The sequence below is a fragment of the Melospiza melodia genome, chromosome 6 (assembly GCF_035770615.1).
Source record: "Melospiza melodia melodia isolate bMelMel2 chromosome 6, bMelMel2.pri, whole genome shotgun sequence".
Classification (NCBI taxonomy): Eukaryota; Metazoa; Chordata; class Aves; order Passeriformes; family Passerellidae; genus Melospiza; species Melospiza melodia.
In genome coordinates this window covers 16,508,753-16,535,970 of record NC_086199.1, presented here as the reverse complement: position 1 = coordinate 16,535,970, position 27,218 = coordinate 16,508,753, and the positions used below count along the sequence as shown (strand labels likewise).

At 41.0% G+C, this 27,218-nt stretch overlaps 1 protein-coding gene across 3 annotated transcripts in view; it reads right to left on the bottom strand.

Annotated features, from left to right (window-relative positions):
- Window positions 1-17,106, bottom strand: part of FBLN5 (fibulin 5) — a 51,907-nt gene extending 34,801 nt beyond the window's left edge. The window contains exons 1-5 of one of the 3 annotated variants that reach the window (XM_063160094.1): window positions 17,001-17,106; window positions 15,498-15,689; window positions 13,371-13,425; window positions 10,856-10,907; window positions 9,363-9,605 (exon numbers count right to left, since the gene is read on the bottom strand). In XM_063160094.1, coding sequence (XP_063016164.1) covers window positions 9,363-9,605; window positions 10,856-10,907; window positions 13,371-13,425; window positions 15,498-15,589 — 442 coding nt within the window. In that variant the 5' untranslated portion in view covers window positions 15,590-15,689; window positions 17,001-17,106. Of the gene's footprint in view, window positions 1-9,362; window positions 9,606-10,855; window positions 10,908-13,370; window positions 13,426-15,497; window positions 15,990-17,000 lie in introns of those variants that run through there. The other 2 variants (XM_063160095.1, XM_063160093.1) reach the window with 2 other exon arrangements.
- Between the last annotated feature and the right edge of the window lie 10,112 nt (window positions 17,107-27,218).

Genomic DNA, 27,218 nt, shown 5'->3' with positions numbered 1-27,218 from the left:
AGAAAAATTTCCAGACGGACTTATGAGTTTGCATGTTCGAACTTGCAGATGCCCGAGAGAAGACACTGTTCTCACCCCAAATTTCAGTAAATGCTAAAGGTCTCTTCCTGAAAACCCAGACCCCTCAAGGGTTTCCAGATGATTCCTTGGCTATATTGGGATTCCTCAGAGAAGTAGTGAGTTCTAGAAGCAATATTGAGCAAAGAGGTCTGAGTCAGCCCGTGGCAAAGGCTGCAGACCAGACCAATGGACATTTCTACACTAAACTCACATGGAGGATGCAGGTCAGTGAGAGCAGGGGATTTAACCAAGCTTTGGGGACCTGGGCCTGCATTTCAGCTGTCCTGACACCTCAACTGCTGCCTATCCTCTGCACCATCCTTCTCCTCACACTGCAGAGTGCTCTTATATCACAGAGCACCTGCAACCATGAGTTACAGTTGAAAGAAGAAAAGGTTTTGCTGGTGTTAAAAATGAAGATGAATTTCATCACATCTTGTCATCCCCAAGGGGCAGAACATCCCAGAAAAGTGGCAGAATGTTTTAAAAACTGCCCTGAACTGGGCTGGTTGTAACTCACATTTATCTTCTAGCAGCTTTATTTATTTGAAAAATTCTCTCATGTCATTGAAGTAGTAAAATGGGAAGGGAGAGGACTGGCAGATTAAGGGGTCAGAGCATGTTAAACTCCATGCAACATCTTACTCCAGGCAGCTCTTCTATTTCTGTGTGGCAGCTCTGTCATGGGTCTGGTGTTTTAAGGACAGGACAAAGGAACAGTGCCAGCACATTATCACTTTCTATAGAGTCTGGCAAAACATATGGTCCATTTGGCTGATTTATACTGGCAAAGAAGAGAATTCATATTTTCTATATATTTTGGCTTAACGTCTATATTGTGACATATAACCATGGCAAATTTCAGGCTGGAACCAAATGAAAAGAAACAAGACTGACCCAAAACATATAAGGGAGAGGCCAAGAAAAACAGTGACTTTTAAGTCATTGAGAACACTGCCATCTCTAGGCATTGTGGGTGATGCAAATATATGCAAAAACTGACATAGACCTGAGTAGAGTGCTGGTGGTATGAAGGGCACTGAAATGAATCAGCCTTCCATGTGAGGAGAGACTGTCACGTACTGAACTCTGCACATTATGCCACAGAAAGGTAGAGAAAGTGTCACTGATAGGAAAACGAGAGAAAAACATGCCAAAGAGCTGACAGACTGGGGCAGGGTACTCATAATACCTGTCAGTTTACCAGCACTGTTAAGTGACTTGATTTTCTTTAAGCCCTGAATGGCCTAGTTGGTGGGACTGTCTTGCATGACAGCTATTCCATAAAGGAAAGCTCATGAAATCTACTCCAGAGCAGACAGAGCTAATCTGTACATAGTGGCCTTAACTGATTTGGCACTGCTGAAATCCCTGGAAGTAAGACATAATAAAGGCAAGGCGGCAACAAGGCCCCACGTATCAAACCAGGGCTGGCAGGGAGTGCAAGGAATCACTCTCAGATTAGTGGCAGGGGTGTGAGCCCTGCCCTGGCAGCACATGCCACAGGATATGGCAGGCTGGGCATGATTACTGCTCCTCTGAATTGAGTGAGATGGAGCCTCCTGCCAGCCCACTCTGGGTGACAACTGAAGTCTGTGTATTGCTTGGCCCAGAGCCCAGTGAGCAATAACCCCCATTTCAGAGACCATTAACCCCGAGTATCTGCTGAACTTCTCCTTGCATACCCTTTCCTTCTGTAGTCTACAGATCTCAAGGGAGATGAGATTCCTGGGTTCTTGCCACTTTGTATTCCAAAGTATCATACAGTTCCAAGAAAGAGGGAAAATTGAAACACATCATGAGATAGAGAGGTCACAGTCTAGAAAAATTTCAACCCTCCTGTGTCTGGACTGTAGCCTGCACATCTAACAAGACAAGGACACTGTCCCTTCTGTGCTTATGCCCCTTCTCTGCACACAAACCCCTTATGTTCTAACATGACCTGTTCTCACTCAGCTGTTCCTCAGTATGCCACTGTGCTTCCCTCCTGGCTCACAGCTCAGTAAAAAAGAAACTAGAAAACTTTCAATCACTCCCTAATAGCAGATGCACACTTCAACAGACAGAATCAGTTTAACTCAAGGTAAAGTTGAAACCAAATTCAAACACTACTAATTTTTAATCATAAGATGATGATCTGACCACCTGTCTATCTTGACCTTGAAATGTCAAGGAATGCCACAAAATCTAGGAAATCCTTATTGTGGTATCAGTATTTTAGCAGGAGAAAAATATGGTACCTGTCTGCCTGACCATAAGATACTTAAGGTTAGGTTCAAGACAGCCTAACTTGAACCTAATAAATTCACTACAAGAACTTCTGCTTTAAAAGCTTCACCAAAGTAAAAAGGGACTGTAATCATGGGTCTAAGTGATTTTGTCTCCAGTTGTTGTCCAGCTACCTACCCGGTATGACTGTAGCTCATTCAAGTTCAGTTGTGGCTATACTGTAGTTTTATTTATTCTGTTTTCACTTTTCACATCATCACACATAAATACAGTCAGTGAGTGGTGCGTGAAGGGCACTGACATGCAGAATGATGGGCTTGCTCCTACTGTTACCCTTTGGATACCCAGGAGCCTGCTAGTTTTCATTCCAGTGAAGAGTGCCCGTTTGCCTCATTACATGCCAGCATTATTGGCTTGCATATTATATTTTTTGGTTCAATTCTACTCATTCCTTTGTTAGTAGTAGAAGTTTCATGAATAAATGAAGCACTTGCCTGTGCTTTAACCGCCAGACTGTGTTCCTCCCACACTGCACTTAGGGAGGAATGAAGCAGGAGCAAGCCAAGCCACAGAAGGTTCAGTTTACCATGCTACAGATCGATACGTACAGCAGCTTTTTCTATCAAGCTGACTTCTCTACTACAAATGGATTTACTTCAGTGAAAAACAGCATTTTGACCCTCATTCCCCATGGTAAGCTGGACAGGATACCTTTACTGATGGTCATATTTCTGTAGGACTCTACTGATGGACCCTACTGTAGTGGCTGGGTGAGTCTTGCCTTTCCTCAGCCACTGCCCATTCTCTGTGCTAGTGCAATGGTTTCCTGAGGGAGGAAGGAGCTCTGACTGCTTTCAGATGTGCCTTTTAACCTGTGATTATTTTATAGTAAACTCCTGATTACCTTTATGAAGATTGTTGGGATTGTGAATAGATCAGGCCATCAGATCAGAAGCACAGAAGTTGGATCTAAAAGATTTATAGTTATGTTTGTCTGGAGCTGTATAATGTGGGTTTATCCAATGGCCAGGATTATGTGAAGTTTATCTGTACTCCAGGATGTGAATGATCCTTCTTTCATTACTCTCCTGACATATGGTCTTGAACCTTAATGTATATGGTTTTTATTTTCCACATGTTTATTTTACCTGGCTTGTCTACATTAAATTGATTACATTAAATAATCAAGGGGAAACCATCTTGAGTTGTGCTAAAACATGAAACAAATACAGCATAAGTAGAAGATGATTGAAAAACTCCAGGATCAAATGGCTGCTGAAAGGTTTTGTAGCTCAGATGTTCCTTGAAACAAATTGGAGATACAGGTAAAGGGCTTGAACTTCCCCTCTTCTCTGATCTATGCAGAGACACAGACAAAAGTGCCACTGAATTCCAGCCAGGTTAGTGCACTGGTGTTGTGGCTTAGGGATGGGAATTTCTAATTTAGTACTGCCACTAAAAAACCACAAGCTGCTCTCCCTCCCTCTCTCCTACTGGAAGCACAAAAGGCATCACAGGTTGAGATAAGAACAATACACTGGAAACAGCAGTGAGATAAGAAAATTAACAATAACAGCAACAATATTAATGACAAAAGTGTACAGAAGAGAGTCATTCACACAAAAAAAAATGCTCATTGCAGCCTGGACAATAAACAACCCTGGATGAATTTTCTCAGCTGGAAGGAATCCCTTCTTTCTGGAAGGCACAGTCCCTTTGCCTGCCCCCAGCAATGACATGAGGGGGTACAGAACAACCTCTGGGTCCTGGCCATGTCCCCACTGGCTACTGCAAAAATGAACCCTGTCCTGGCTGGAACCAGGACGTCTGGGGAAAAAATTGAGTGCCACATGTCTCACCTTGAGCTTCACTGCTATAGAATTATTAAACTGGATCTTTTTCTCCTGTCTGTGTATCTTTACATGATACTTCCCTGGAAGTCACCTCCACACCTATCATCCCCTTGTGAAATTAATCTTGGTATCATCCTGCAAATGAATATTATTTCACTTTAGCCCCAAAATATCCAGTACAAAGTCAGAGAATCACAGAATCATTTGGGCTGGAAAGGATCTCTGAGACCATTGAATCCAACCATTGACTACGTTGTCCCCTAGACCTTGGTACTGAATGTCATGTCCAGGGGTTGTTGAACACTTCCAGGGGTAGTGACTCTAGGAATGTCATGCTTTATGACAAAGCCAGGAACTGAACACAAACTTCTCCAGCCCAAGCCTTAGCCACCAGCTATAAACTCCTGAGATGCTTGAGAGGAAACTTTTCCATTGCTATGGCAGTGTGAGGTCTCAATTCACACTACAAGCCCATCAGAAAACCATACTACAAGTAAAAGCTACACATCATGGCCCTTAATTTAATCAGGAACTGTCAACAATTGCCTATACTTTCAGAAGTCTGAGCTCAGCCTCTCACAGAATCTGTTCTCATGTAATCTTTCCTTCTTTTTCTGGCTTATTTGGACCTGATGGCAGTCATTCCCTAACAGGGATCATGCATAACCTTCAGGAACTGGCCCTCTGGAGCAGCAAAAGAGATAGTCTCACAGACCAAGAGGAAGAGGGAAAGACACAGAACTGAACCAAATAGGGTTAAAACAGTGGGAGTGGATTCCATTGTTATTTACTTTATACAAACCCTAGTAAGGGATAATCTCCTTGCTGCATTTCCCTACTTTTCTTCCTCCTGTTTCTATATGCACTGAGAGGTCACTAGGAAAGTCATTAGGAGGAGGCAGCCTAGCTTGATGGCTAAGCCATTGGATAAGGAACTCTGGGCTCTATCCCAGCACAGCCATGAGCCTGATGCAAGACCTGGGCACCTCCTTTCAGTTCTCTGTCTCTTAATTTCCCTCCTCTTTCCCCACACAGGAACATCTGGTTCCTTCATTTTGCTTGAAAACTCATCTAGACATAGGCTGCTCTTAATGAGGTTGGGCACGAGGCAGGGCAGTACATTGCAGGCTTGGATGTGGGGTTTAGGTATGTTTGCAATATAATGATCTAAAACCCATCTGTGCAAAGGTAATCTTTTGAAGGAAGGCGTGTCACTTCACAAATGTAGGACTGGGGACCCATAGCTGGGGAATATAGGAGATCCTGACAATCTCTGAGAAACAAGAAAAGCTGAAGCAATGACTACTGCACAAATGGGGCATGAAAAACAATTCTCTCATAAACTTGGGGACAGCATCCTTCCATTTTCTTCTTCCTTTTACCTTTCACCTTAAAAATAACAATTATGTTTTGTTGTTTTTTTTTTTTTTTTAATTGCATCCTCTGCCCTCCTCCCTTCTCTGTATCTAGGTCATACTCATCTGACCTTATGCTTGTACTTTTCCTAGCATTTGCCTTTCTATCTTTGAGGTCTGCTTTCTCTGAGCTCTATTCAACCCTCTCCAACCCCATCATCTCCTCACATTGTGAGTTTGCATTAATTGGAGAGAAAGCAATAATAAGAGCCCACCCAGTACAGTTCTTTCCACAATGCCCAGAAGGATCTGTGTTTGAGGCATGTTTTGAAGATCATTGTAAATCAGGAAACAGCAAGGTGGAGTGAAAGGAAACTGGAAAGAGCTCTCAGCTTATGAATGTATAAAGCAAGAACACAGGCCCTCACTGTAGTAATCTGGAGCCAACAGTTACTAGACCAAGTTCCTTGTGCAAAAAGTCATTATTATGACTAACCCATTCTGTATTTATAGACAAGTAATGTTAGAAGACAAACAGTTCAAACAGTGCTCTTGCACTAGATGTTCTTTGCTTTTTTCTGTATGTGATCTTTTATTCCAACATTAATTGTGGTTATAAATCATTCCCAACCTGCTTTGGAATGATTTACAAAAACTCTGTGCTGTTGAAAACACAGACCACTTACATATACAAAATATAAAGCACTCAGCAACTCCAGGGGTAAAAATTACCATGTATTAGGAATCAAACCCACAGAAGACTTAAGAAGTAATTATCATTAAAACATTTCTCTGTCTGCTACCACAAAAGGCTATGGGTACTTCTGCAGAACACAGAAGACACTGGATGGCAAAGCTATCATGGACAGGTGTCTTTGAGAGACACTTGAGCCAGGAAAAGTTTTGTTTTCATAAAGGACAACATCTGGAGATGAAAGAATCTTGGCAAGACTGAGTGGTCGCCAGGAGAGGGAAGGATTGTGGACACTTAACCACTGTCTGTGACCATCCAGGCCAGAAAGGATGAGGCCAAAAAGCTTGAAAGGGAAAAGAATGGATAATATCTCTTCTTTGCTGCATGGAAACATATCAGCCCCACGAGGGGGAATGTTATGTGAACAGCCAGGGGTGCACGTTCCCTTGAGAGCCAAGGAATGTGGGGCCTTGGCAGGCAAGCCAGGTGCCAGACTGGGACAGAGCAACCTTCTTGCAGCCTCCCTACATTTTGTGGAGTGGTAGGAAAAAAATAAAAATAGAAAGAGCTTGTTAAAACTCACACAACTTTCAGATCAAATTTTTGTCCTGTTTCACTTTGGAAGTCTCTTGAACAACCTCAGTGCTTCAAAGCTGAGGCTGTAAATCTCCCAGTCTCCCAGAAAATGCTCCTGTATTTAATAAGCTGTTTTGACTGACATTCAAAGTGAAAGTAAACATTTCTGTTGTCCTAGCAGTAGAAAATGTAACCCTGATCTGTAACCCCATATCCGACCAGACAAAAATGTGTACTCTGTTAACATCTGCAAATTGCCCAGACACATTGGCACGAGAATAGCTCTGGTTCCCCTGCAGTCAATAGCAGAAAATCTCATTATCTCTAATGGAAATATCTTTGACTAATTTTATTTGGAAAGAAGGTGCTAGAGGGTGGTGTCTGAACACCAACATAACAAACCTGTTACATAGTGGCCCAGCTACTGGGCAAAATTACTTCTAGTTCATTCTTTTCAATCATTCCACCACACAATTAGCCCTTGGAGTGCTTTGTATCCTAAGAACATGCTGAATATGGACAAGGAGGTAAGCACAAAGCAGCTGAAATACCATTAACATGAGTGATGCTTATAATTGGCTTATGGATGCCATGATCCTGTGGGTCAGACTTTCTTGAATGACCTGATAAAATTTAGGTTGCTCCTGAGGACCCTGTCAAGGTTCCCTCATGTCTTGCCTCTAAGAACTTCAAGCAAGGCACTACACATAACCTTCTTAACTGCTCCAGGAACCTTGGAAACAGGGGATCAGGCCTTTCTACCAGCACCACAGTGAGACCTGGACCAAATTACTTCCTTTGGTGACCACTCTTTCCATCCTGGGGCACATGGATACAAAACACACACAGATACAACAATAAATACTGCATCAAGATTGTGAATATTCCCAGAGAATTTCACTAAATAAAAAATCTAACCCAGCATGGACCCCTGACAGATCTCATTTTCTTTAAGTTCTGTTTTTCTTCCTTTGTCACATCATCTACCCAAATTCAAATCTGATGTAGACTTACAAAAACTGCTCCCACTTGCTGTGGTGCTCAAATGGCAGCCTGTCATTTCCCATGCATTCTCATTAATATCTCTCATTACCAAACTTTCTTTACAATTAAATCCCAAATATTTGAAAGTTAAAATGACTGAAGTGAGCAGTCTTGACTGAAAAAAGTATAAGTTCTCTCATTTCTGCTAGCATAAATAGGAACATATGTGCCCTTTGGAGGCTGGAAAGTTCACTGTAAAAATTCCCTAAATCTTCCTGTTTTGATTATTCTGGTTTGCATGGAGCAGACCAGACAGTATAATTCAGAGGTTTCATTTCCACTTTCATTTCAGCACTTCTTTTCCACTAACTACCCCATTTCCTGAATCATCTAAAGCAAACTGAGCAAAATGAAAACACTCCTGGAAATCTACAAATCAGTAGATAAAAGAACAGGTTGATCAATTTGCTAAGATGAAATGGACTAGAGGCTGTTTTTAAAGAATCAGATAGCAAAAAATGCTTATTTTTACAGCAAACTTCAGTGAACCCATGATTTAAGAACTCTTCAAAAAACCCAAGGTTTATGACTTTCCTTTTTTTTGGGTTTTTTTTTTTTCAATTTTATTTTTCCAGTCAGTGTTACTGTGAGTGCTGGTGAGAAAATATGTTTTGCCCACCTTGGAAAGGACAATGATTCAAATAAAAAAAAATATGTCCCAAATGTTAGCTGAATTTAACTCTAGACTTTTAAAGCTCCTGTGAAGCTCTTGTGGTCTCCTCAGTAGGGAAACAAAGAAAGTGCATCATCTGCAACCAAGTCCTGCCAGAAATTTCAGACAATAGGGCAGCATAAGTCCAAAAGACAAGTCAGTTTTAGGTCTTGTGTTTTTCTGTTGTAGTTTTGAAGTAAGTGCTGTTCCTCAGTCCAAAGAGAGGCTGTGAAAGCTCATGGCTTCTCTGGTTTAGTTTTTTTTCTTGTCAAAGACCAGCTCACATACAGCCAAGAGATGAATGAAGTTTCCCCAGGCTTCGCCTAACACTTCAAATGAAGGACCGCCTTCTCTCTCATGGATAGAATCATCAGCATTAAAGGCATGCTTTTGATGCACTGACAAATCACCTGCCATCAGATGGCTGTTTATCTCATAGAAACATTACATTTTTCATGAAAATGGCTTTTCTGCTTAAATAATAGGACTGAGTCATATCTTAGTGTGGAGGGATAGAATGTAAGAAAATAAAGACAGTTCAGAAGGTATTCTCACACCTGAGGAGTTGCAGTTGTACTAATCACCAAAGATTAGGAACAGGCCTGCCCTTAATAGGCCACAGCTGTGTCCAATAAGAAGAGGGCTACAAAAGAGTGGGGTAGCTGCACTTGAGAAATTGCTGAGAAGGTATGGAATTTTTGAAATAAGATGGCAACATCTTAGTTTCCATGGAATAATTATATGAAACATACAGCTTGTATCCTTAAAAAAAAATTGACTTCAAAATACTGGGCTTGACTGCTGCATTAACTGAAGGACAGCTGCAGGACAATTGTTTCTGCAATGTCAGGCAGGCTTTAACATAAATGAAAATTAGAAGAAGGATTTGTAGTGCTTACCAGCACACTGGTTGTTTTCATCCAGCTGGAAGCCGAAGCGGCAGATGAGGGGCCGGGTGGCCGTGGGGTAGTTGGGGACGGGGCCGGGGGCCGGGGGCGGTGGGTACACGTTGGAGTAGGGGCTCAGGTAGGGCGAGCGGTACACGGGGTTTGTGCGGGGCACGCACAGATAGCCCCCGTTCTGGTTCACACACACCATGTCTCCCCTGCAGGCCTCGGGAATGGTCCGGCATTCATCAATGTCTGCAAGGAAATTGCAAAGGTTTAAAGAGTGACTGCTCCTTAATGCTCCTCAAAAAATAGTTCATGTGTTTTTGCATAACATTGCAAAAAAAAATTATATTCTCCATCAAATGGCTAACCCTTCCTTGTGGAGCCTCACTTTGAAGTTAGATTGCACTCAAACAGAAAACATCTTTTATATTCAACATATCCTGTGATCTACTCATACTATTGGAGTAGTAAAACTGCTCTAGAACTCTGGAGTACTCATACTATATCCTCTAATACTAGCACTGCTATATCCTCTAATATGATATATAATATCCCTCTGTCCTCTAGTACTATGAGCACTCTGGAGTACTCATACTATTAAAGGATAGAGGGAAAGGACAAGGCCTGCTTTACTATTCCATAGAAGTTTAGTTTAGACACTGATTTACACATGGCTGCAGCTTGCTACTGCCTGTTCCTGCTGCAGGGTCTGTCCAAACCACAACATGCAGATCAGGATTTCAGAAACTGATGGTTTGGTCTGCCAAGCTGTGAAATTTGGATCCTGCTTTGGAAGTCTCGGTTCCCTCCCTCTGAGTTAGGGATGCTCGGATCTGGGGACACAGTTCAGGTGTCTTGCTTTGACTGAGATTGTGGCTGAATTAAATAACTGCTTTAGCCAAACTGAGCATTCCCCTGGGCCACAGAAATAGTAGGCTATGGCAGAACAAACAATCTGCTGCAGGTTTTTCCTTTTCTGTTTGGGTGACTTTATGGCATGTAGAAGATGCTGCCCTGGAGACTGAATGCCATTGACAAAAAGATGCTGCTGGGAAAAGTGCAGATTTCCTTACAGTACCAGCTCAGTTTACTTAGAGTTTGAGTTTCTGAGAATGGAAGACTTTATTTAAGCCTGCAGGGGGAGACAGGCAGCAAAGACAATAAATCCTGAGTTTGAAGGAGAAAGAGAAGGAGGGTGAACAGCCCTTGTCCTTTGGCAGCTACACTGAGCTCCTATCAAAATGCATCATTGTTGTTTGAGTAGCCCTGACAGCCTGTTAGTATCTGAACAATGTTAAAGATCAGTGCTATGTAATGACACACACACACACATATTTATATATACACATATTTGTTGTATATACATGTATACAAACACAAGTTTATCACACAGTAAGAAATTTTCATCTAAAGCATAGTAAGAGCACCACAATGTTAACTCAATAAATTTAGGATTTCTGAACCCAAATTTAAATATATTGATTTAATCAAAGTCCTACCTAAGCATTGCCCAGAGGCACGGTCCAGGTCAAACCCATTAGTGCATTGCTGCTAAAATGAGAGAAAAAAGGACACTCAGTGATGGTGAATGAGAGATTTGCAGAGTCAAATGCTCATCTGGATTATTATGATTAGTACAATTGTTCAGCAGGGTACAGTACATCAAAATAAAGCTCCTTCCCCAGAGGACAGTCAGCAAGCCACGACCCTGAGGCCTCAGCACAGGTTCCAGTCCCTTAGCTCAAGAGTGGCACCCTCAGGGGATGGCAGTGTCAGGCTGTTCCTCTGCCCAGGGGCACCCAATGAGTTATGAGTACAGGGGTACAATGTGTTATGAGTTGTTAGCACAGAATTACAGTTTTCTAGTTCGGGGTTTTGGTTTTGCCAGAACAGGGGGGTTCATCTCGAAGGCCCTTGTTACATCTCCCACAGGCTCTGAAACTCCCCTTACAGCCCATTCAGCATGCAACACGTCAGGCACTGACTGATCCAGAGCCACAGTTGAAACATAACAAGCTTAAAAAAATAAGGCTCTTCCTTTTCACCAAACCTTGTAGCTTTTAGAGGATAAATCTTTATACAACATGTCATAGGCATTTAAGGTTACTGGAAGCCTTGTTCCTTCCTATTCTGCTGGTCATGATCAGGGCTGCAGCCTTGAGTCTTCGATACCTCCTGAGTGACCTCAGCATCTCTAAGTTGGTGAAAGTCCAGGTGATAAAGGTTTCAAAGCCTGTTAAAATGATTTTCTGCTCTTCCTAGCTTTTGACTGAGCCTCCAGCTATTTCCTAGCTTTTGACTGAGCCTCCAGCTATTTGCCCAGCAAGGGGCAAAGCAATTGACACAAGCACAGGATCTTCCAGTAAATGGGTTGCACTAGGCAATGTAAGCAAGAGATATCCAGGAAACAGGAACCACTGAAGCCACCAGAGGGCAGAGGGATGGAGTGTGCTCAAGATCCTTCCTTTTTTGTCGTATCTTAATGATAAAGACACTTACTTTTGGACTTCATGAGTGGCAGATTAAAGCACTTAATTGATGTTTGGAAAAGTAGTAAGTTGTAGATGGGAGACAAAGGGTTAAAGGGGTGAGTCAGTGGAAGTGGGTCATTGCAGGAATCAGGGACAGGACTGAAGTGAAACACATGGCACTGTTTGGACTGCACCTGCCACTTGCACATCTGAATACACAAAACCCCTGCTAGAAGTGTCAGACAAGTATGGAGGAATTCTGCCTTCATTTGTTTTGGCATTCCAAGATGTTTTGGTATCATGTTGTGGAAAGCCAAGATATTGTAATGGGAGAATGTATAATTACCCTCATGTTTTAAAGAATGTATGTATGTACTCTACCTTTTGTTCTCCTTTTTGCATACATACACTACACCTACGTTAGCTGGAACAGCTCAAATAGTTGTTAAGAAAATTATTTTGCTTTGGTCAAAAAATGACGATTCAGAAACACTGAAACTATTGTAGGACTGGTTTCAAAAACTTTCTAGAACTTTATTCTAGAAAATATTCCAATATTGTCAAAATTACAGTTTCAGTATCTTCAGAAAGAAGTCATTGCTATTGTTTCAGCTTCAAGTTTCCTTTTCAAAGCAACTTCAAAAATCAATTTATATTACAAGATGTTTTTATAAAAATTCTAATGTAAACAATATTTTTAAAATCATAACAACAAATCTTTAAAGACATCTCAAAAATTCTCCAGGGGCATGGCAAGCATTTCCCATACAGATCCAATAATCACAAAAATATCAATAAGCATGACCAGTGCAGGAATTTTTCAATGTAATAGAAGAAAAACAACTACATTTCAGAGGCTTTTGGCAAAGGTATTTAGAAACACTGCTCTGGATACCAAATATACCTGGACTATTAACTAGAGATCCAAACAACATGCCTTTAGGAACAGTTTTTCCCAATTTAAAGTTACTTGGAGCCTGAGCATAAAAAGAATTAATGATTCTGCTATTTCAAGAACTGGAGTGCTTTACTTCCATCCACTGTCTTGAACAGAAATGGGTTTGGGCATAAGTGAAAATAAAAACAGGGATGCAGTCATTCAGGATCACAGTCCAAAATTAAACAGTCTTAAGACTTGATCCTGCTGTACACAGAAGAGATGTATTTCTATGAATGAATTCTCTAAATACAGATGTTTCTCACAATGGAACTGAGCAGTCTCTGGTTTCATGGCATAGCTTTTCTTATTTCCTGTTCCAGAAGTGTTCAGTTTAGAGGCAGAATCAGATTTTCAGCGAGGTCCAGGTTTCTACAGGGATATTTTGCTGAGCTGGCAAGGATGAGTCAATAAGCTCAATCCATGTTCAACTCCAGAATCCTGCTGGCTCCAGGCTCTCCCCTCTAAACCCTTAGACCACACAACTTCCTTTCCATGTAAACCCCAGACCACAGAGCTTCCTATCCACCTGCTAGCCAGTTAAGTTTCATGCCATATAGCACTTGAGTACAAACCAGTACACACATCTCTGCATGCACCTCTCACCTGTGCTTTTCCAGGGCTTGAAAGGCAGACAGCCAGTGTGAAAGCAGTCAGTATCCTGTAATGTGCATAGAAAATAGGCTGAAAACCTTCTGATATCCAGGCTTGTTACATAGAATTAAATACACATGGACAAATTAATTTCTAGTGACACTTCAGTGTATTCCAGTTTTGCTAACATGAATTTGGCCTTTGGAGAAGGAGAAATATAATTCTGGGCCAGATTCAGGTCTCAAACCAATGACTCTGATGGTACTGGGATTGAAACCAGACTGCAAATGTCTATGGACTAATCTGATTTTTATGACACCCAATGCAGCAGCTGTTAGATGAACAAGTGCGCAGTATTCAATAAAGGGGTTTCCCCTTCTCTGGCACCTTTCTTTTGCAAAAATGAAGGCTTCTCTTGCACACTGTGCACGTTTTACAGATGGGTAAACCCAAGCAAGGCCCTGCCTAAGCTCACAGCGTGAAGTGTTGGCGGGGCTGCAGACATGTCACGCAGGAGGTCCTGAATCCAAGCCAGCTGCTCCGACTGCTAAACCGCATTTCATCCCCAGAGGCTCTATCTGAGATGAATCCATTTGCTTGGGGCCAGATTCTGTCCCTTTGCTCAGCCTTGAAGGAGACACACTGTGCCAGGTCACCAGCTACCAGAAGCTGTTCTCTTCAATGGAGCCTTCCCCAGGTACATCATCTTCACATCTAGTGGTCCCTACTGGGTCTCTCTCCGCTGCAACTGAAAGACAAGGCTCCCTCACTAAAAGAGCCCTACATCTATTTTTGGAGCTCCTTGCCTGGAGCATAAAAATTATGGTCAAGTAACCTTCCACCTCCAAATATTTACTAACAGATAGAAAACCATGAAAGCACAGTCAGAAACTACTTTTTTTCTGGTCTTGTGGATTTCATTCTTTTGCTGCTGATTTATATAAAACTTCCTAGTACCATTAGATCCACACCTTGCTTATCTTGGATTGGAATTCTAAATGGCAATTGGATACAATACATTCCCACAAAACCAGTACAGGAAGCAGGGGATATTTTAGGTAGCCTTAGTTCTGCTACCCATGTGAGCTACCAACTTTCTCTCTTAGAGCTGTTCCTGATTTCCAGCGTGCAAACTGAGCTGCTGAGCAAGACCTACAAATGCATCAGACAAAACCACACACAATGACCTACACATTACCACAAATTTGACAAGCTCTGAAAAGTAAACAGAAAACCCTAAAATGGTTGTTCATAGGGCTGTGGAGACAGATTGTGCTCGTTGGCAACTTTTGAGTGACAAGAAAAGGCAAATTCTGCACAGAGTTTTCCTTAGAGTTCAATGTAAAGCATTCAAACTACAATTTTGTCCATTTAGGCTTGCATTTAATTTATTGATTCCTCAGATCTCTTTGAAGAAATTTTAAAGTGTACAATTCTATAAGGACTGCATACTCACTTTGCATGGAGTGAGAAAAAGCATTGGGAAGGAATACAACAGGTTATAGCAGAATACTGACATATGCAGCAACTGGGCTGTGCTGCACATTGCTGCAGGACAGTGCACGATAACAAAATCCCCCATAAAACAGCCAGACAAAACTCAAACATTTTTAGACAGTGTTTAGTTTCCTTTACTACAAGATGATATATTCTTTCCTTTTGGTGAGGGAGCGACCTTACTGCCTCATATGTGTTCTGTCTGCACCCATGATCTCAATTTGCTCGTTACTTTAGATCTAAAATCCCCTCAAGAATTATTAACAGACATGCAGCACAGCTTATCAACACTACATGCAGCTGGTCACAGTAGCTTGCCCAGCAGGCAAAATATTTTAAACCAGCAATTTTCTGCAATAGTAACTAATTAACTTCAATCAATCACTGTAGCCAGTGGGATCGTGGCTGCTGCAGTTCAGCACTGCCACAGATGCGCAGAGTATAAGCACAGATCAAGAAGGAACTCGTCAGAGACAGCACAGCTTTAGTAACAGGCAGATCGTCTTTCCCCACCTCTGACCATTGAGATCCCTTTGCAAATGGCTTTTGCAAGTGGATTGGCATAACATGTCCCTGCCACAGCTATTTTCCACAAGCAGGTTTCCCGTCAGTAAGCAAAGAAGTTTCATGCATACCACTTACCTTCTTAATCCTTGCATGTCCAAAACCGTTGGGGAAAGGTGGAAAAAACCCAGAGTCTGTGCTGATGAATAACTAGAAAGTTTTCCAAACATTACCCTCTGCTAGCACTTCAGTTCCTCTGTCATTTATAGTCCAAAGAATGAAATGGCAAGTAATGGAGAAGATCGGGAGCCGTCTGTACCTCCTCAGACACTGGAGAGAATACAGAGAAAGCACCTGGTTTTGCTTAGTTCTCTTCTGTAATTCAGCATTAAACCAATTGGAGGAGGAATGTTAAAAATGAACACTTCATTTTCTAAGTATGTTAAACAATGCAAATGGGGGCCTCAGCCTGGGACAGCTGGTTTAGATTACAAAGCTCACCAACTGGCTAGACTCCTCACAACAACCTCGAGGAGCCTGCCAGGATAAAACACTAACAGCTTGAAGGAAAGCCTCTCCCGCTGCAAACTTCACAGTTAAATGTGCCTCAGAGCAGAGAGCACCGTTATTGGACAGAAAGCCTTATCAAGGGACTGGAGAAGGGAAGGGATTGTTTTCCTTGCTCTGAGAACAAAAAAAGTCAGGGTTTTTTGGAGGCCCTCTAGCTGGTGTCCTGGACAATGAATATGCAACACTCTCTGCTCCGTGCCAATGGCATACTGATGAAAGGTCTGACCCTCTGGGAGGTGAATAACTCAAATTCATGATGATCACAGCTACAGGAACTATATTGCTTGGGGATTATTTGAAAACAGGAATAAACAAATTAAACATTCAAAGGAAAACAAATGGCTTGTCTGCAAACACTGGCTCTTTTTAAACTGACCCCATGCTTAAGGGAGCAGTTTATGATATGAAATATTTCTCCAGGAAAAGCATAACTTGCAGATCTCCAGTTATGACTTAAGAGGAAGGAAATAAAGTACTTTTTCAGGTGTTTTGCAAGTTTGCCACAGGCAGAGCTTTACTAGGTCAAGAAGAACATTTATGGGATGTGAAAAGTAAGCAATCAGACACAGCAAAGACTACAGTGGATCCAAAGATGAACACTGAAATGAAAGACAGACAAGGACATTAAACAACTACTTTGAATTTCTGTTGAGTGTCCCATTTGAGAAAACCCTTTATTTCTAAGGAACCTGAAATTATTATCATACATCTCTGTGTAACAGATTGAGAAACAGAATTACAGTTGATATAACAGATAATAATAAAAGTTGCCTCTAAGCCTCAAAATCCAACTTGAGATACCAGGACTGAGCTGCTTTAGAGGTGCTGAGGCCCCACAAGTTGTACTGGAGCCAAAGGGAAGCTCGAGACCTCTGTATCTTGTTATCAGGCTGTAATGGTCCAAATTACCTTTCAAAAATGACAGCACCAGAGGCTCCAGGCCATTTCTGACAGTTTATCTCTCAGTGAATTGCTTGCATCACTTGCACTGCATGGAAAATTAAACAATCACCTGGAATCATTCAAACAGTGTCTATACATTGGCAGGTAAACAAGAACCAATTTACTTACTTTTAATAAAGTTCCCAAAAGCCTAACAAAAACTTGCACAAGGGACTTCTGAAGAAGCTGCAGGGCACATTGTGAAGTTTTTCATGGATCAGAAAACAGGCAAGAGAGGCTAGAAAGCAAAGACCAGGACAATTTTCATTGTGGCAAATGTTTAACAGTGAGTATTCTCACGGCTCCATACCACCAGAGTTTCTCAATACACTCAATAACCTGGAGAGCTAACAGATCTAAGAGTAGCAGTGCTTACTGTATGTTAGAAGTGTGAAAAATCTACTGAGGCAATGAGAAACTGCTTTACAGGAAAGAAAATGCTCTGTGCATCCAGCTGTGTGGACAAAGAACTTGCTTCATCTGATAATACTTCACTTGCTAATCCACTGAATTTTTCTACAATCACATGGTAAAATCATTGCATGCATGCCAGAATCACTGTATGAGTGCAGCACCAGTCTGCTCCCAAATAGTTGCCTCAGAGTTCTGATCCATCAGCCAACTGGCAGAGGTGCTCCAGCCCTGGAGACGGGAGGTGAATCCAGATCTCACCACCTAAGGGGCTCCCTTAAGAAGAAATACTGTACAAATGTTTTGATTTTTCCTGTCTCCATCTGACAGCTGGAGTGGATAAAAACCAGAGTATTAAAAAGTGTACCAAACCACAACCTGGGCTAGTTTACAGCTTGGTGACTGTGATTTTTCCAAAATAAAAGGATTTGATGTTGTGGCTAAGTGGAATTTCTTCAGTACCTTTCTGTAACTACCATCAGTCACAAAACAATCAGATGCAGCCACAGCCTTTTCACAACTCTGTTTGGTATGAAGGGTTGTATAAAGGAAGGATTTTGTGGTGCATAAGCCTCCTTTTGTTCATCCTATAAAATGAACAATTTGATGCACCTTTCAACACCCTGTGCTGACACCTTCAGCATTTATGCTTAAGATGTTGGCTAAACTTCATGTGTAGTGGTGCTCTCACTTCAATGGTCTCAAATATCCCCCTGAGTTATAAAATCCATTACTTTATTTAGATTACCTTGACATTGTCTTTGTCTTCATGAGGAGGTGCAGAACTGTCCCCATTTTAAAATGGGGCTCTCTTAAATAACTATGTTCTCAAAGTTTGCTTTGTGTATAGCTAGGGTTGAAACCATATCTCCAGTTAAGACTTGGATTTTGAAAATTGTGTAATATATAATAAGGGGGACATAAAAAGTGTTGTATAACTTTACTCTCTTTGGGTGAGACAACTGCACATGTGAATTGAGCTATGCTCCTGCAGATAAAGCACAGCATTGGATGAACAGGAGCCCTCAGCACTGGAAACATAATCTGACTGATTCTAAATGCTGAGACAAAAGCTGTAAATAGGTCAGGGAACTTAAAACTAGTTAATTACACTTAGCATCCTGAACAGAAAATCTTCCTTGCAGAAACAAGTCTTCCTCTAAGTTTCACAACATTTCATCTCCCTTTTTGACTCTGATTTTGTTCTTACATTTCTCCAGAACCACATCTGTCAAACACCCTTCTTGGATGTTGTTGTCATTTTTTAAAATTCCCCCACTCTGAACATTTTCAAGAAAATTTTCAAACTGTGAGAAGAGTCAAAGCATACAAGTCTGTATGGTGGTAGATCTGTGAGCCCGAAGTCATTCAACATGCCAAGTCATAGACATCTTTTACCCAGCCACACAGACCTGAATTCATTAAAGGAATTTTCCAATAACTGACACTTTAGGCCCTACATATCCAAGATTTAGATGCTAAAAACATTCATTTTGCTCCTACCATATCTTATGGAACCAAATGTTTTTGCCAGCAAAAATGGTAAAACAGCAAAACTTATTGGCACTTGCAGAATTTGACAGCATCTAAGCTTCATGAGATTCACAAGTTGAGCTTTTGCCTGATGTGGAGGTTGATCTAAGTGTTCCTGGAGACTGCCAAGTAAGCCAGCTTTTGATATTGTCACATGTTGATGTTTCAACACAGGCAGTGATTTGACACACACATTTCACCCTACTGCCCCTTGAATAGCACCACACAGGAAACATGGCCTCAAACCCTAATTCTGCCTGAGAAAGAGTAGGGCTCATTTCTTTCACCTCCCAGGAAAGAACCTCAGTTGCAAACTTCAGGTGTTTGGGGAGGGTTGCCTATAATTTTTCAAAGACTACCTTAGATTATCAGCTGAGTTCTGCTTTGCTCACTGTCTGAATTATAATTGCTATCTCATAACATGACTGATGAAATAACCTGTTCCAGATGGCTCAGGCCAGAAGCTCAAAAGCACAGTGCTACACATATTTTCCTTTCCTGGCCAAACATAACACAAGCTAGAATTAACAGTGAAAATTAACATAGTATGCAATTGTAAAGATATCAGTAGTGCTAATTAAAACGTACTGGGAATGTAGGATCCCTGAGATGTGATGAGTTGATCTGCAGCTCGCAGTACAACTTTTAGGAAGGAGAAAATGTAACAGTTCCTGTTGTGCTGCCATCTCTTGGGGCTCAGCTGCCTCAACACTTCCCACCTGCATGAGATATCCATGCAAAACAGAGCCAATACAGCACCCCTCCTTTCTCCTGTGCAGGGATGTCACCTGTCTGTCTGAGGCACATGTTCCTTTGGGCACAGCACACTGCTAATATCATTGCTTCCAAAGAGCAGCGGGCTGAGCCCCCTGCAGTGTTGTACCAGGTGGTCTCACAGTGCCCAAGCACTGGAATAAACCCTTAAAATCCTTGGTTTACTCTAACTCTGCATCTTTGTCCTGGCTTCAGCAGGGGTTAAACCACACCACTCCAAAGCTGTACTCTCTTTACAGGTCTGTGGTCATGCTGATACCAGTTTCTAACAGCCAGCTTCTTTCAGGATAGAAATCACCAGTGGAAAGTCCAGGCATCACTGTACCCATTCTGAAATGCAGCTACTCTAAACATGGACTAATATCTGACTCCACTTTACTGCTTTGAAAACATTACTTGTCCCTTTGGATAAATAAGGAGGTACATATATCAGGTACAGGTTTTGATAGCAGGTACATATCAAAACCCAAACAGTTTAAAACAGCCCAGTGAACTGCATCTACTGTAAGACAGAGCCATTTCAGGAATATTCCCTTTAATGAGATCAGGTTTGTTGTTCATGACCATCTGTTTAGCTGTAGTACTTTCTAGGACAGTCTAAGAAGATGCCTGAGGCAAAAAAGAGTAATATTCTTGGAAGAATTCTTCAATATTGTTCAGGGTTTTTTAACTCAATAAAAGTAAGGTAAGCAAGCAAACTAAATTATTACTGTACCTTTCCCAGGAAAAAATCAGAGCCTTTCACAGCATTTTTGGTGTATGTGACAACTCTCAGCAGAGAGTAATAATTATTCATGGCAGTAGTCTGCAACAGCCTGCAACACTCTTCTTGAGTTTTCAATCCTTACATGACTGACATTTGTACTTTTAAAATATTTTCGTGTAAAAAGTATATGGAACATCATCCTCTGCCTAAAGACAAAAGATACACTTGAGAACTCCCATCTCCCCCTTAGTTGCTCTGAGTATCCAAGAACAAGGTGCCCCAGCCCACTGTTCATATTTTACTTCTTTTTCTGTTGAATCTCAGGATAGCTCTGGTAACTGCAGTTCACATTTTGCCTGAAACTAGACAGATATTTTAGTTTGTTTTTGTTTATTTTATAAGATTGACATGTACATAAACTGGGCTGTAGCCTTCTCTGCATTTTTGTCAAATGGTCTAGACAATATGGTTGAAAACAATGCTCTTTAATCTTGTGACAAAATGTTTACCAGCTCCTTTTAACAGCAAGCATAAATTCTTTATGGCCTGTTTCAGCTAATAATGACCTTCCATAAATAAAGACCTAAAACTCTTAATACTTCTGGACCAAGACTAAAGTCTGTTTCACTGTTGCAGCAAGCCAACATTCAGTCTTCACAAGTGCCTGGGATACATAAACCATTGGGCTCCAATTATGACCAGACAGTTACAAGTATGTACTAAAACCCTCCTTAGAAATATTCAGGACTGATTTATTTTATGCTAAAATGCCTCAGGACTGCTGAATCTTTTGCAGTTTCCAAGCCCTTTACTAACACAAGCAGCACACTGGGCACATCTGGCAGGATCAGGGGCACCTTAGAGCAGCTGACTGGAGACAGGGCTTCACCTTTACAGGTTAACCTGGCAGCTTTTCCTGGCTGCTGGGCATCAGTGCCTGTGAAACATCAGCTTCCTCTGGGCTTCCTCAGCTCCCAGGTACTTTATTCCACCACCTGGAACTTATATTTTAAGTGGGTTTTGTGTTCAGGGTTGGTTTTTTTAAAATCAGATTTAGTTGGGCATCCTTTCTCCTTTTCATTCTGCTTTGGCAATTCACTTTGTTTTGATCCAGAGCAAAAGATCAGCCACAGTAGCATTGAGCATATTCTGTGTTTTCCATTAAAACACTTCAGGTTCTGAATAAACCCAAACAAGTCTGTGGAAATGGCATCTCTCAACAGGGGTGTTTGAATGTTCACAAGTATGTGCACTATTTTTGAAAGGGCACCTGCCAGAACCCTGGTGATGGAGCCAGAGTAGAAAATATTTGACATCAACCCTTTCTTCCAGAGCTTCTCTTCTTCCAAGTGGTGGAAAACATTCCCTTTTTAAACCTGCTTCACTCTCATAGGTGAATGAATACAATATAAGACTCCTGGCTTCTTTTTCCAATAAGACACTTGGCACATTTTTGGGTCTTTTCCTTATCTTAAGATCTTTGAAGTTATATGTTAGTCAAACACAGGAGTAACAGAAAGTTTCCCTATAAGGAGAGAAATAATTTTGACTGTTTTATACTTTTTCAACTGCTTTCCTAACCCCAGAATACATTTATAAACTTTTCTTTAAGAACTCCTATATTTAATTTACTTATTCCCACAGCAGGCATGACACCATTTCACAAATTACCTGTTTACTTTTGTGACCTAACCATGCCATTCATAAGAATTGGCTGGGAAACTGGGTGGTAAACATGATGTGTGTTGCCTGTTTTTTTTCAGACTTATTATTCACTGCTCTGCAGCAACAAGCGCTGCTGTAAGGCAGCAATTTGACATGCTGAATGCAGAAATCCCACTGAACAGGGAGGTACTCACATTTTCATAGTTGTGCTATATGTGCTACAGAGCTTACAAAGTCTTGAAACGGGATGCAGTTTCTAACACAGTCTTTTGGTTTTTGTTTTTGTTTTTTTGTTTTTTTTTTTTAATCTGCTGGCTTTTGCCCTCAGTTGCACTGGTTGGCCCAGCAGAAGGAGATGAGCAGCACCAGGAGTTCCCCGTTCAGAAGCAGCCTGGCCATGCCCAGGGATCCCATCCATTCAGGAATTGTGGGGTACCAGAACCTCAAGCAGCCATGTGAAGTCAGTGGAACTAGACCCATCTTCCAACAGAGGCACTTGCACTGCAAATGGAGTCCAGCGCCAGAGCCTGATAAATCAATCAGTCCCCATTTTGTCTACAGTTCCATAACAAAACTCAAGAAGTGGAATTGTGCCAGATAAAGAAAATAAAAAAAAACCAAAAACTCTGACAGGTTAAATGTGAAAAACAGAAAGTCAGGCCAAGAAGGTTTGAGAAACAAATCATAAGAAGCATAAAAGCTAATAATAAATTCTTTTTCAGACACACCAAGAGCAGGAAAACTGCCAAACAGTCTGCAAAGCCTGATGAACAAGGTATAAAAATAGTGCTTAGAAAAGATAAAATCACTGTAGAAAATGAAATGTTTCTTCTTTATCTGCAATTGCTAGAGAAACTTCAAGAGATTACCATAGTGGAATAAAAGGAAAAAAAAAAAGGAAAAATGGAAAAAAAGAAAAATAAGTAAAAACAAATCCAGTTTGGGAGGATATGTCTGAATTAAAATGCCAGGAGGAGAGGTTGTAGAACAAATCAAGAAAATGAAGAAAAACCATTCATCAGAACTCACCTGACATTTAGAAATTAAGTATCTTTGACTGAACTAAATATGACCATTTGCAACAGCTGAATTGTTTATCTGAATTGCAATCTCACAAAAGTGCCTTGGTGCTAGAAGAAGTGAAAGTATCAAATACAATCCTGTATTTCATTGGTTTATGTATAATGGTAAATAAAATAGAGAACATTAAGCCCAAAATATCTGGAGATCAGTAGCACAGCACAGGAGACAGTGAAATTCAGGAAGAATTTAATCATGGAAAAGGTTATTAAGCATTGGAATGGACTGCCCAGGGAGATGGTGGAGTCACCATCCCTGTAGGTGTTTAAGAAATGACTGCATGTGTCATTAGTGCTATGGTCTAGTTGATGTGGTGATGATCCATCAAAGGTTGGACTCGATGGTCTTAAGGGTCTTTTCCAACCTTAACTATTTGGTGATTTTTTAGGCATAGATTTTCTTGGAGAAAATCCTTAAGAACTACCTATCTCAGAAACAGCTCTGCTCCATATAGAGGTGTAGGGATTTATTTTTGCATTTACTCTAGCTCCATGCATTTGAAATGAGTTGGCTTTAGCCAACTCCATTTGAGTTTCCAGTGAAAATCTTTCCTTTTGTGAACTAGATTGCCTAGCCCCATTTGGCCAGGGCAGTGAAGGCTTCAGGTTGCCAGCAAAGCATCAGGCTATTTAAGTATCTGTACAAGGCAGTTGGAACCACTGATTCAGTTCAGGGGAGAACATCAGAGTGCAGCAGGCTCCTGGAATCTCCAGCCCTGCCTACTTGGCAGGTTCTGGGAAGCACACTCTGTTCAGAGTCAGAAAGGACAGAGGTACCACCTGCATCCCTTCTTCCTGCAGTGGCACTCTGCAGGTCCTTCATCCAGAGCACTCTGCAGACAATGTGCTATTCAGTCTGCAGCTGGGTCCAGACAGATCTGGCAATCCTTGTTATGACTCATTCATTTTCTTTAGAATCCTGTACTCCTCAATTTTTTGTAGTTTTATAATAAGCCTTCTCTAAGTTAGCTGAAAACTGCTACATCTGTTACTGCTCCTATTGTCAAAAATAAGGCAGTGTTCTGTTTGCCTTCATTTTTATTGGCACCCACTACTTAAGAGTAGAGCGAAGTGCAGTCTAAATATTTTCCAAATCTATTTCCAGAAAAAGTTTCAGTTTTAATTACTATTTTTCAATGCTCCAGTCTACCATTCAAACCACTTTCCTTACTATAGTTTTACTCCTGCTACAATTTAGCATTGTATCCATGCTATGGCATGTAAACCAAAACACATAGGTGAACCAGAATCAACTCAGTAATTTGCTTGCAATTCTGAAAAATACCTTTTATTACAAGCAAAAGCAGGACTTAAATACTGTAACATCTTATAAAAATAAGGAAAAGTACTGCAGGAGATAAGGAAACAAGTTTTACATAAAGGTTAATTTTACAATCTGTGGTTGGCTTTCTCCATGACTAGTTGAAACCTGAATCCTTTATTTCCCTTTCTCTATGCAGCTTCTTGGACACCTGCCCCCAGTGTCTGGAACCACTCTCATGATCTCAATTCTCCTTATCACTCTCTACAATTACCTGAAAGGAGGATGTAGCCAGCTGGGAGTTGGCATCTCTTCTTCCAGGCAACCAGATGCGAGGACAGCAGCCTCAAGCTGCCCCAGGGAAGGTTCAGGATGGACATCAGGAGGAATTTCTTCACAGAAAGGGCAGTCCAGCAATGACACTGTGCCATGGTCTAGCTGACAAGATGTGTTTGGTCAAAGCTTGGACTCAATGATCTCAGAAGTCTTTTTCAACCTAATGGATTCTGTGAAATAATGTTTGCAGCTTGCATCTCTCATACTTGTTCCCATTTAGGAACAATTATTCTTATCCCTGATTTTACTCAAACTGCTACTACCTCTAACTGTTGCTCTATTTACATCCAGTTGCCCCTTTGTGGCTTAGGCTAAATGTATTTTTTTGGTCATACTACACTACCTGTTCAGGAAATTCATGGATTCAGGCTACCTAAGTAGCCTGAGTAATCCTGAGGGTAGCTTTATTTTGTTCTAAAAATCCAGCTGCCTCCAACAAACTTAATGTGGGCTTCTGTCCTTCTCTGCAGCCTTGAAAGGTCAAAATAATTTTCAAAACTTTAAAACAGCCTTAGCTCCTAACCTCCTAATTTACAAAAAGTTAGATTTGAAGTGTTATAACTCTTGGGCATTCTGTTCTCAGAGGGTTGTTTAACAGTGCTTCCATTCTAGGGAGTCAGGAGATGCCACTGGTCAGTTTTTACTACCTAAAAATCAACCATCTGACTTTGCTCACCTTGTAGGAGAGCCTCAGCAGAAAGCTGCCAAATGACAAAATATGCACCACTTGGAGGACATTAAACACTTCTTTTTCCTAACCCCTTGGACTATTCCAACAAAAATTAGATACTAAGTGGTGTTACTATAGTGCTGGCTGATAGCTACTATTTCGTAAGTGACATGAAATAAGTAATTCCCAGCTGCCTCAAATCTGTAAAACCTCCTTGGTCTGTACTCCCATATGTGATCATGCTGCAATTCAATCCACCTTGCATGACCACCTGGAAATTCACTGGGGGGAAATGCAGGCAGCATCTGATGTCAAAAATTAAAACCTTGGGGTAAACCACACGGTACTGCCAAGATTGCCTTTACCTTTGTGGTAATATTCAAATGTGGCTGATATTCAAACAGTATCCAGGCAGCTCTCTGAAGAGTGTCCTTTACACTAAGGGAGAGAGAACATTCCAGTTTGCTGGTACAAGGGTCAGCTCACTCATTTTGTTAACAAATACAAAACATGGGTATAAATTGTTTCCCTGATACCATTGGTCTGTGGCCCGTCAGTGCTTGTTGAAATGCCACATCACACAGCTTCTAAGCTCTCTTCTATCAATAACTGGCAAAAACTTCTAATAATAGTTGACTATAATTCAAATATAATATTTTTTCACTTTTCCCACAGATTGTAGATTGAAAGAGGGTAGGGTTTGATTATATACTAAAAATAAACTCTTCATGTGCAGGTGGTGAGACATTGGAACAGGTTATTCAGAGAAACTGTGGATCCCCTCACTGAAGTGCTCAAGGCCAGGCTGGATGGGGCTTTGAAAAACCTGGTCTAGTGAAAGGGGACAGGGGAGTTGGAACTGGATGATCTTGAAGGTCCCTCCCAAACCAGGCCATTTCATGATTCTATGAAAATACCAAAAACCCAGCAGTATATCAACACAAGCAATAAGACCTTAATGAACTGAAAAGTCTTCATGAGATATGTAATAATGTGAAATACTTACAAGGCAAGCATCTTCCATTCTGTCTCTTCTGCTTTAGCCATCAGTCACTCCAACATGTAGTCCAGAGTGACTGCCTTATTGGTAACTACTTATGCAAATGAGTCAAGAATGACAAAAAGAAACAATAATAAAATGCAGGGGACTGGCACTTGGTAAAAAACCCAGTTATTTCTACATTGGTCCTTACAATGTGTGAATTTATATTGCCGTGACTAGCTGGTGTAATGCAGGAAAGTTTAAAAACCCCCAAACCCCACACTGTGCATGCCTTTACAGTGGCAACTAGAAAGATCAAGCAGTTACTTCCTTCTCTGTGCATGGAATGCAGGATAAGCAAAGAACAGCAAAAAAATCAGTAAGTCTAAGGAGAAGAACAGAAAACCCTAGCCTTCATTTTCCCCCCTTACATCAAGCTTGCAAAATGAATCTGTTACTAGAATTCTGTAACCTTACAACTAAAGATAACTGACAGCTTGTTAGACCAAAACTAGGAGAATCAGACACCTTTCTCCTTGCAAAAGCCATAGAAAACAATTATGTTAAATGAAAGAATGAAAAATTTCAGCTGCTGCACCTTGTTCACAAATTCCAAAGATTTTTTTCCTCATGCTGCTGTGTGAAAAACCCACACAATCAACAGGACGGACTACATGAGTCACATATGTTCATGTGAGAAACTTGGGAAACTGGTAAGGCAACTATATATGGAACAGTTATCAAGAACAATGTAAACACAGAAGAAAAATTAGAGGAAAAAATATATCTACTAATCATTCAATGAAAACAAAGCTTGAATGTTTGTAATGGTCTGTGAAACATTCAAAGGAAGAAAGAAACAAAGTAATGAAGTTGTTCTATACTTTTCTGCACGAAAGTACTGCCTGGAACACAGAGCCCAGTTGATTT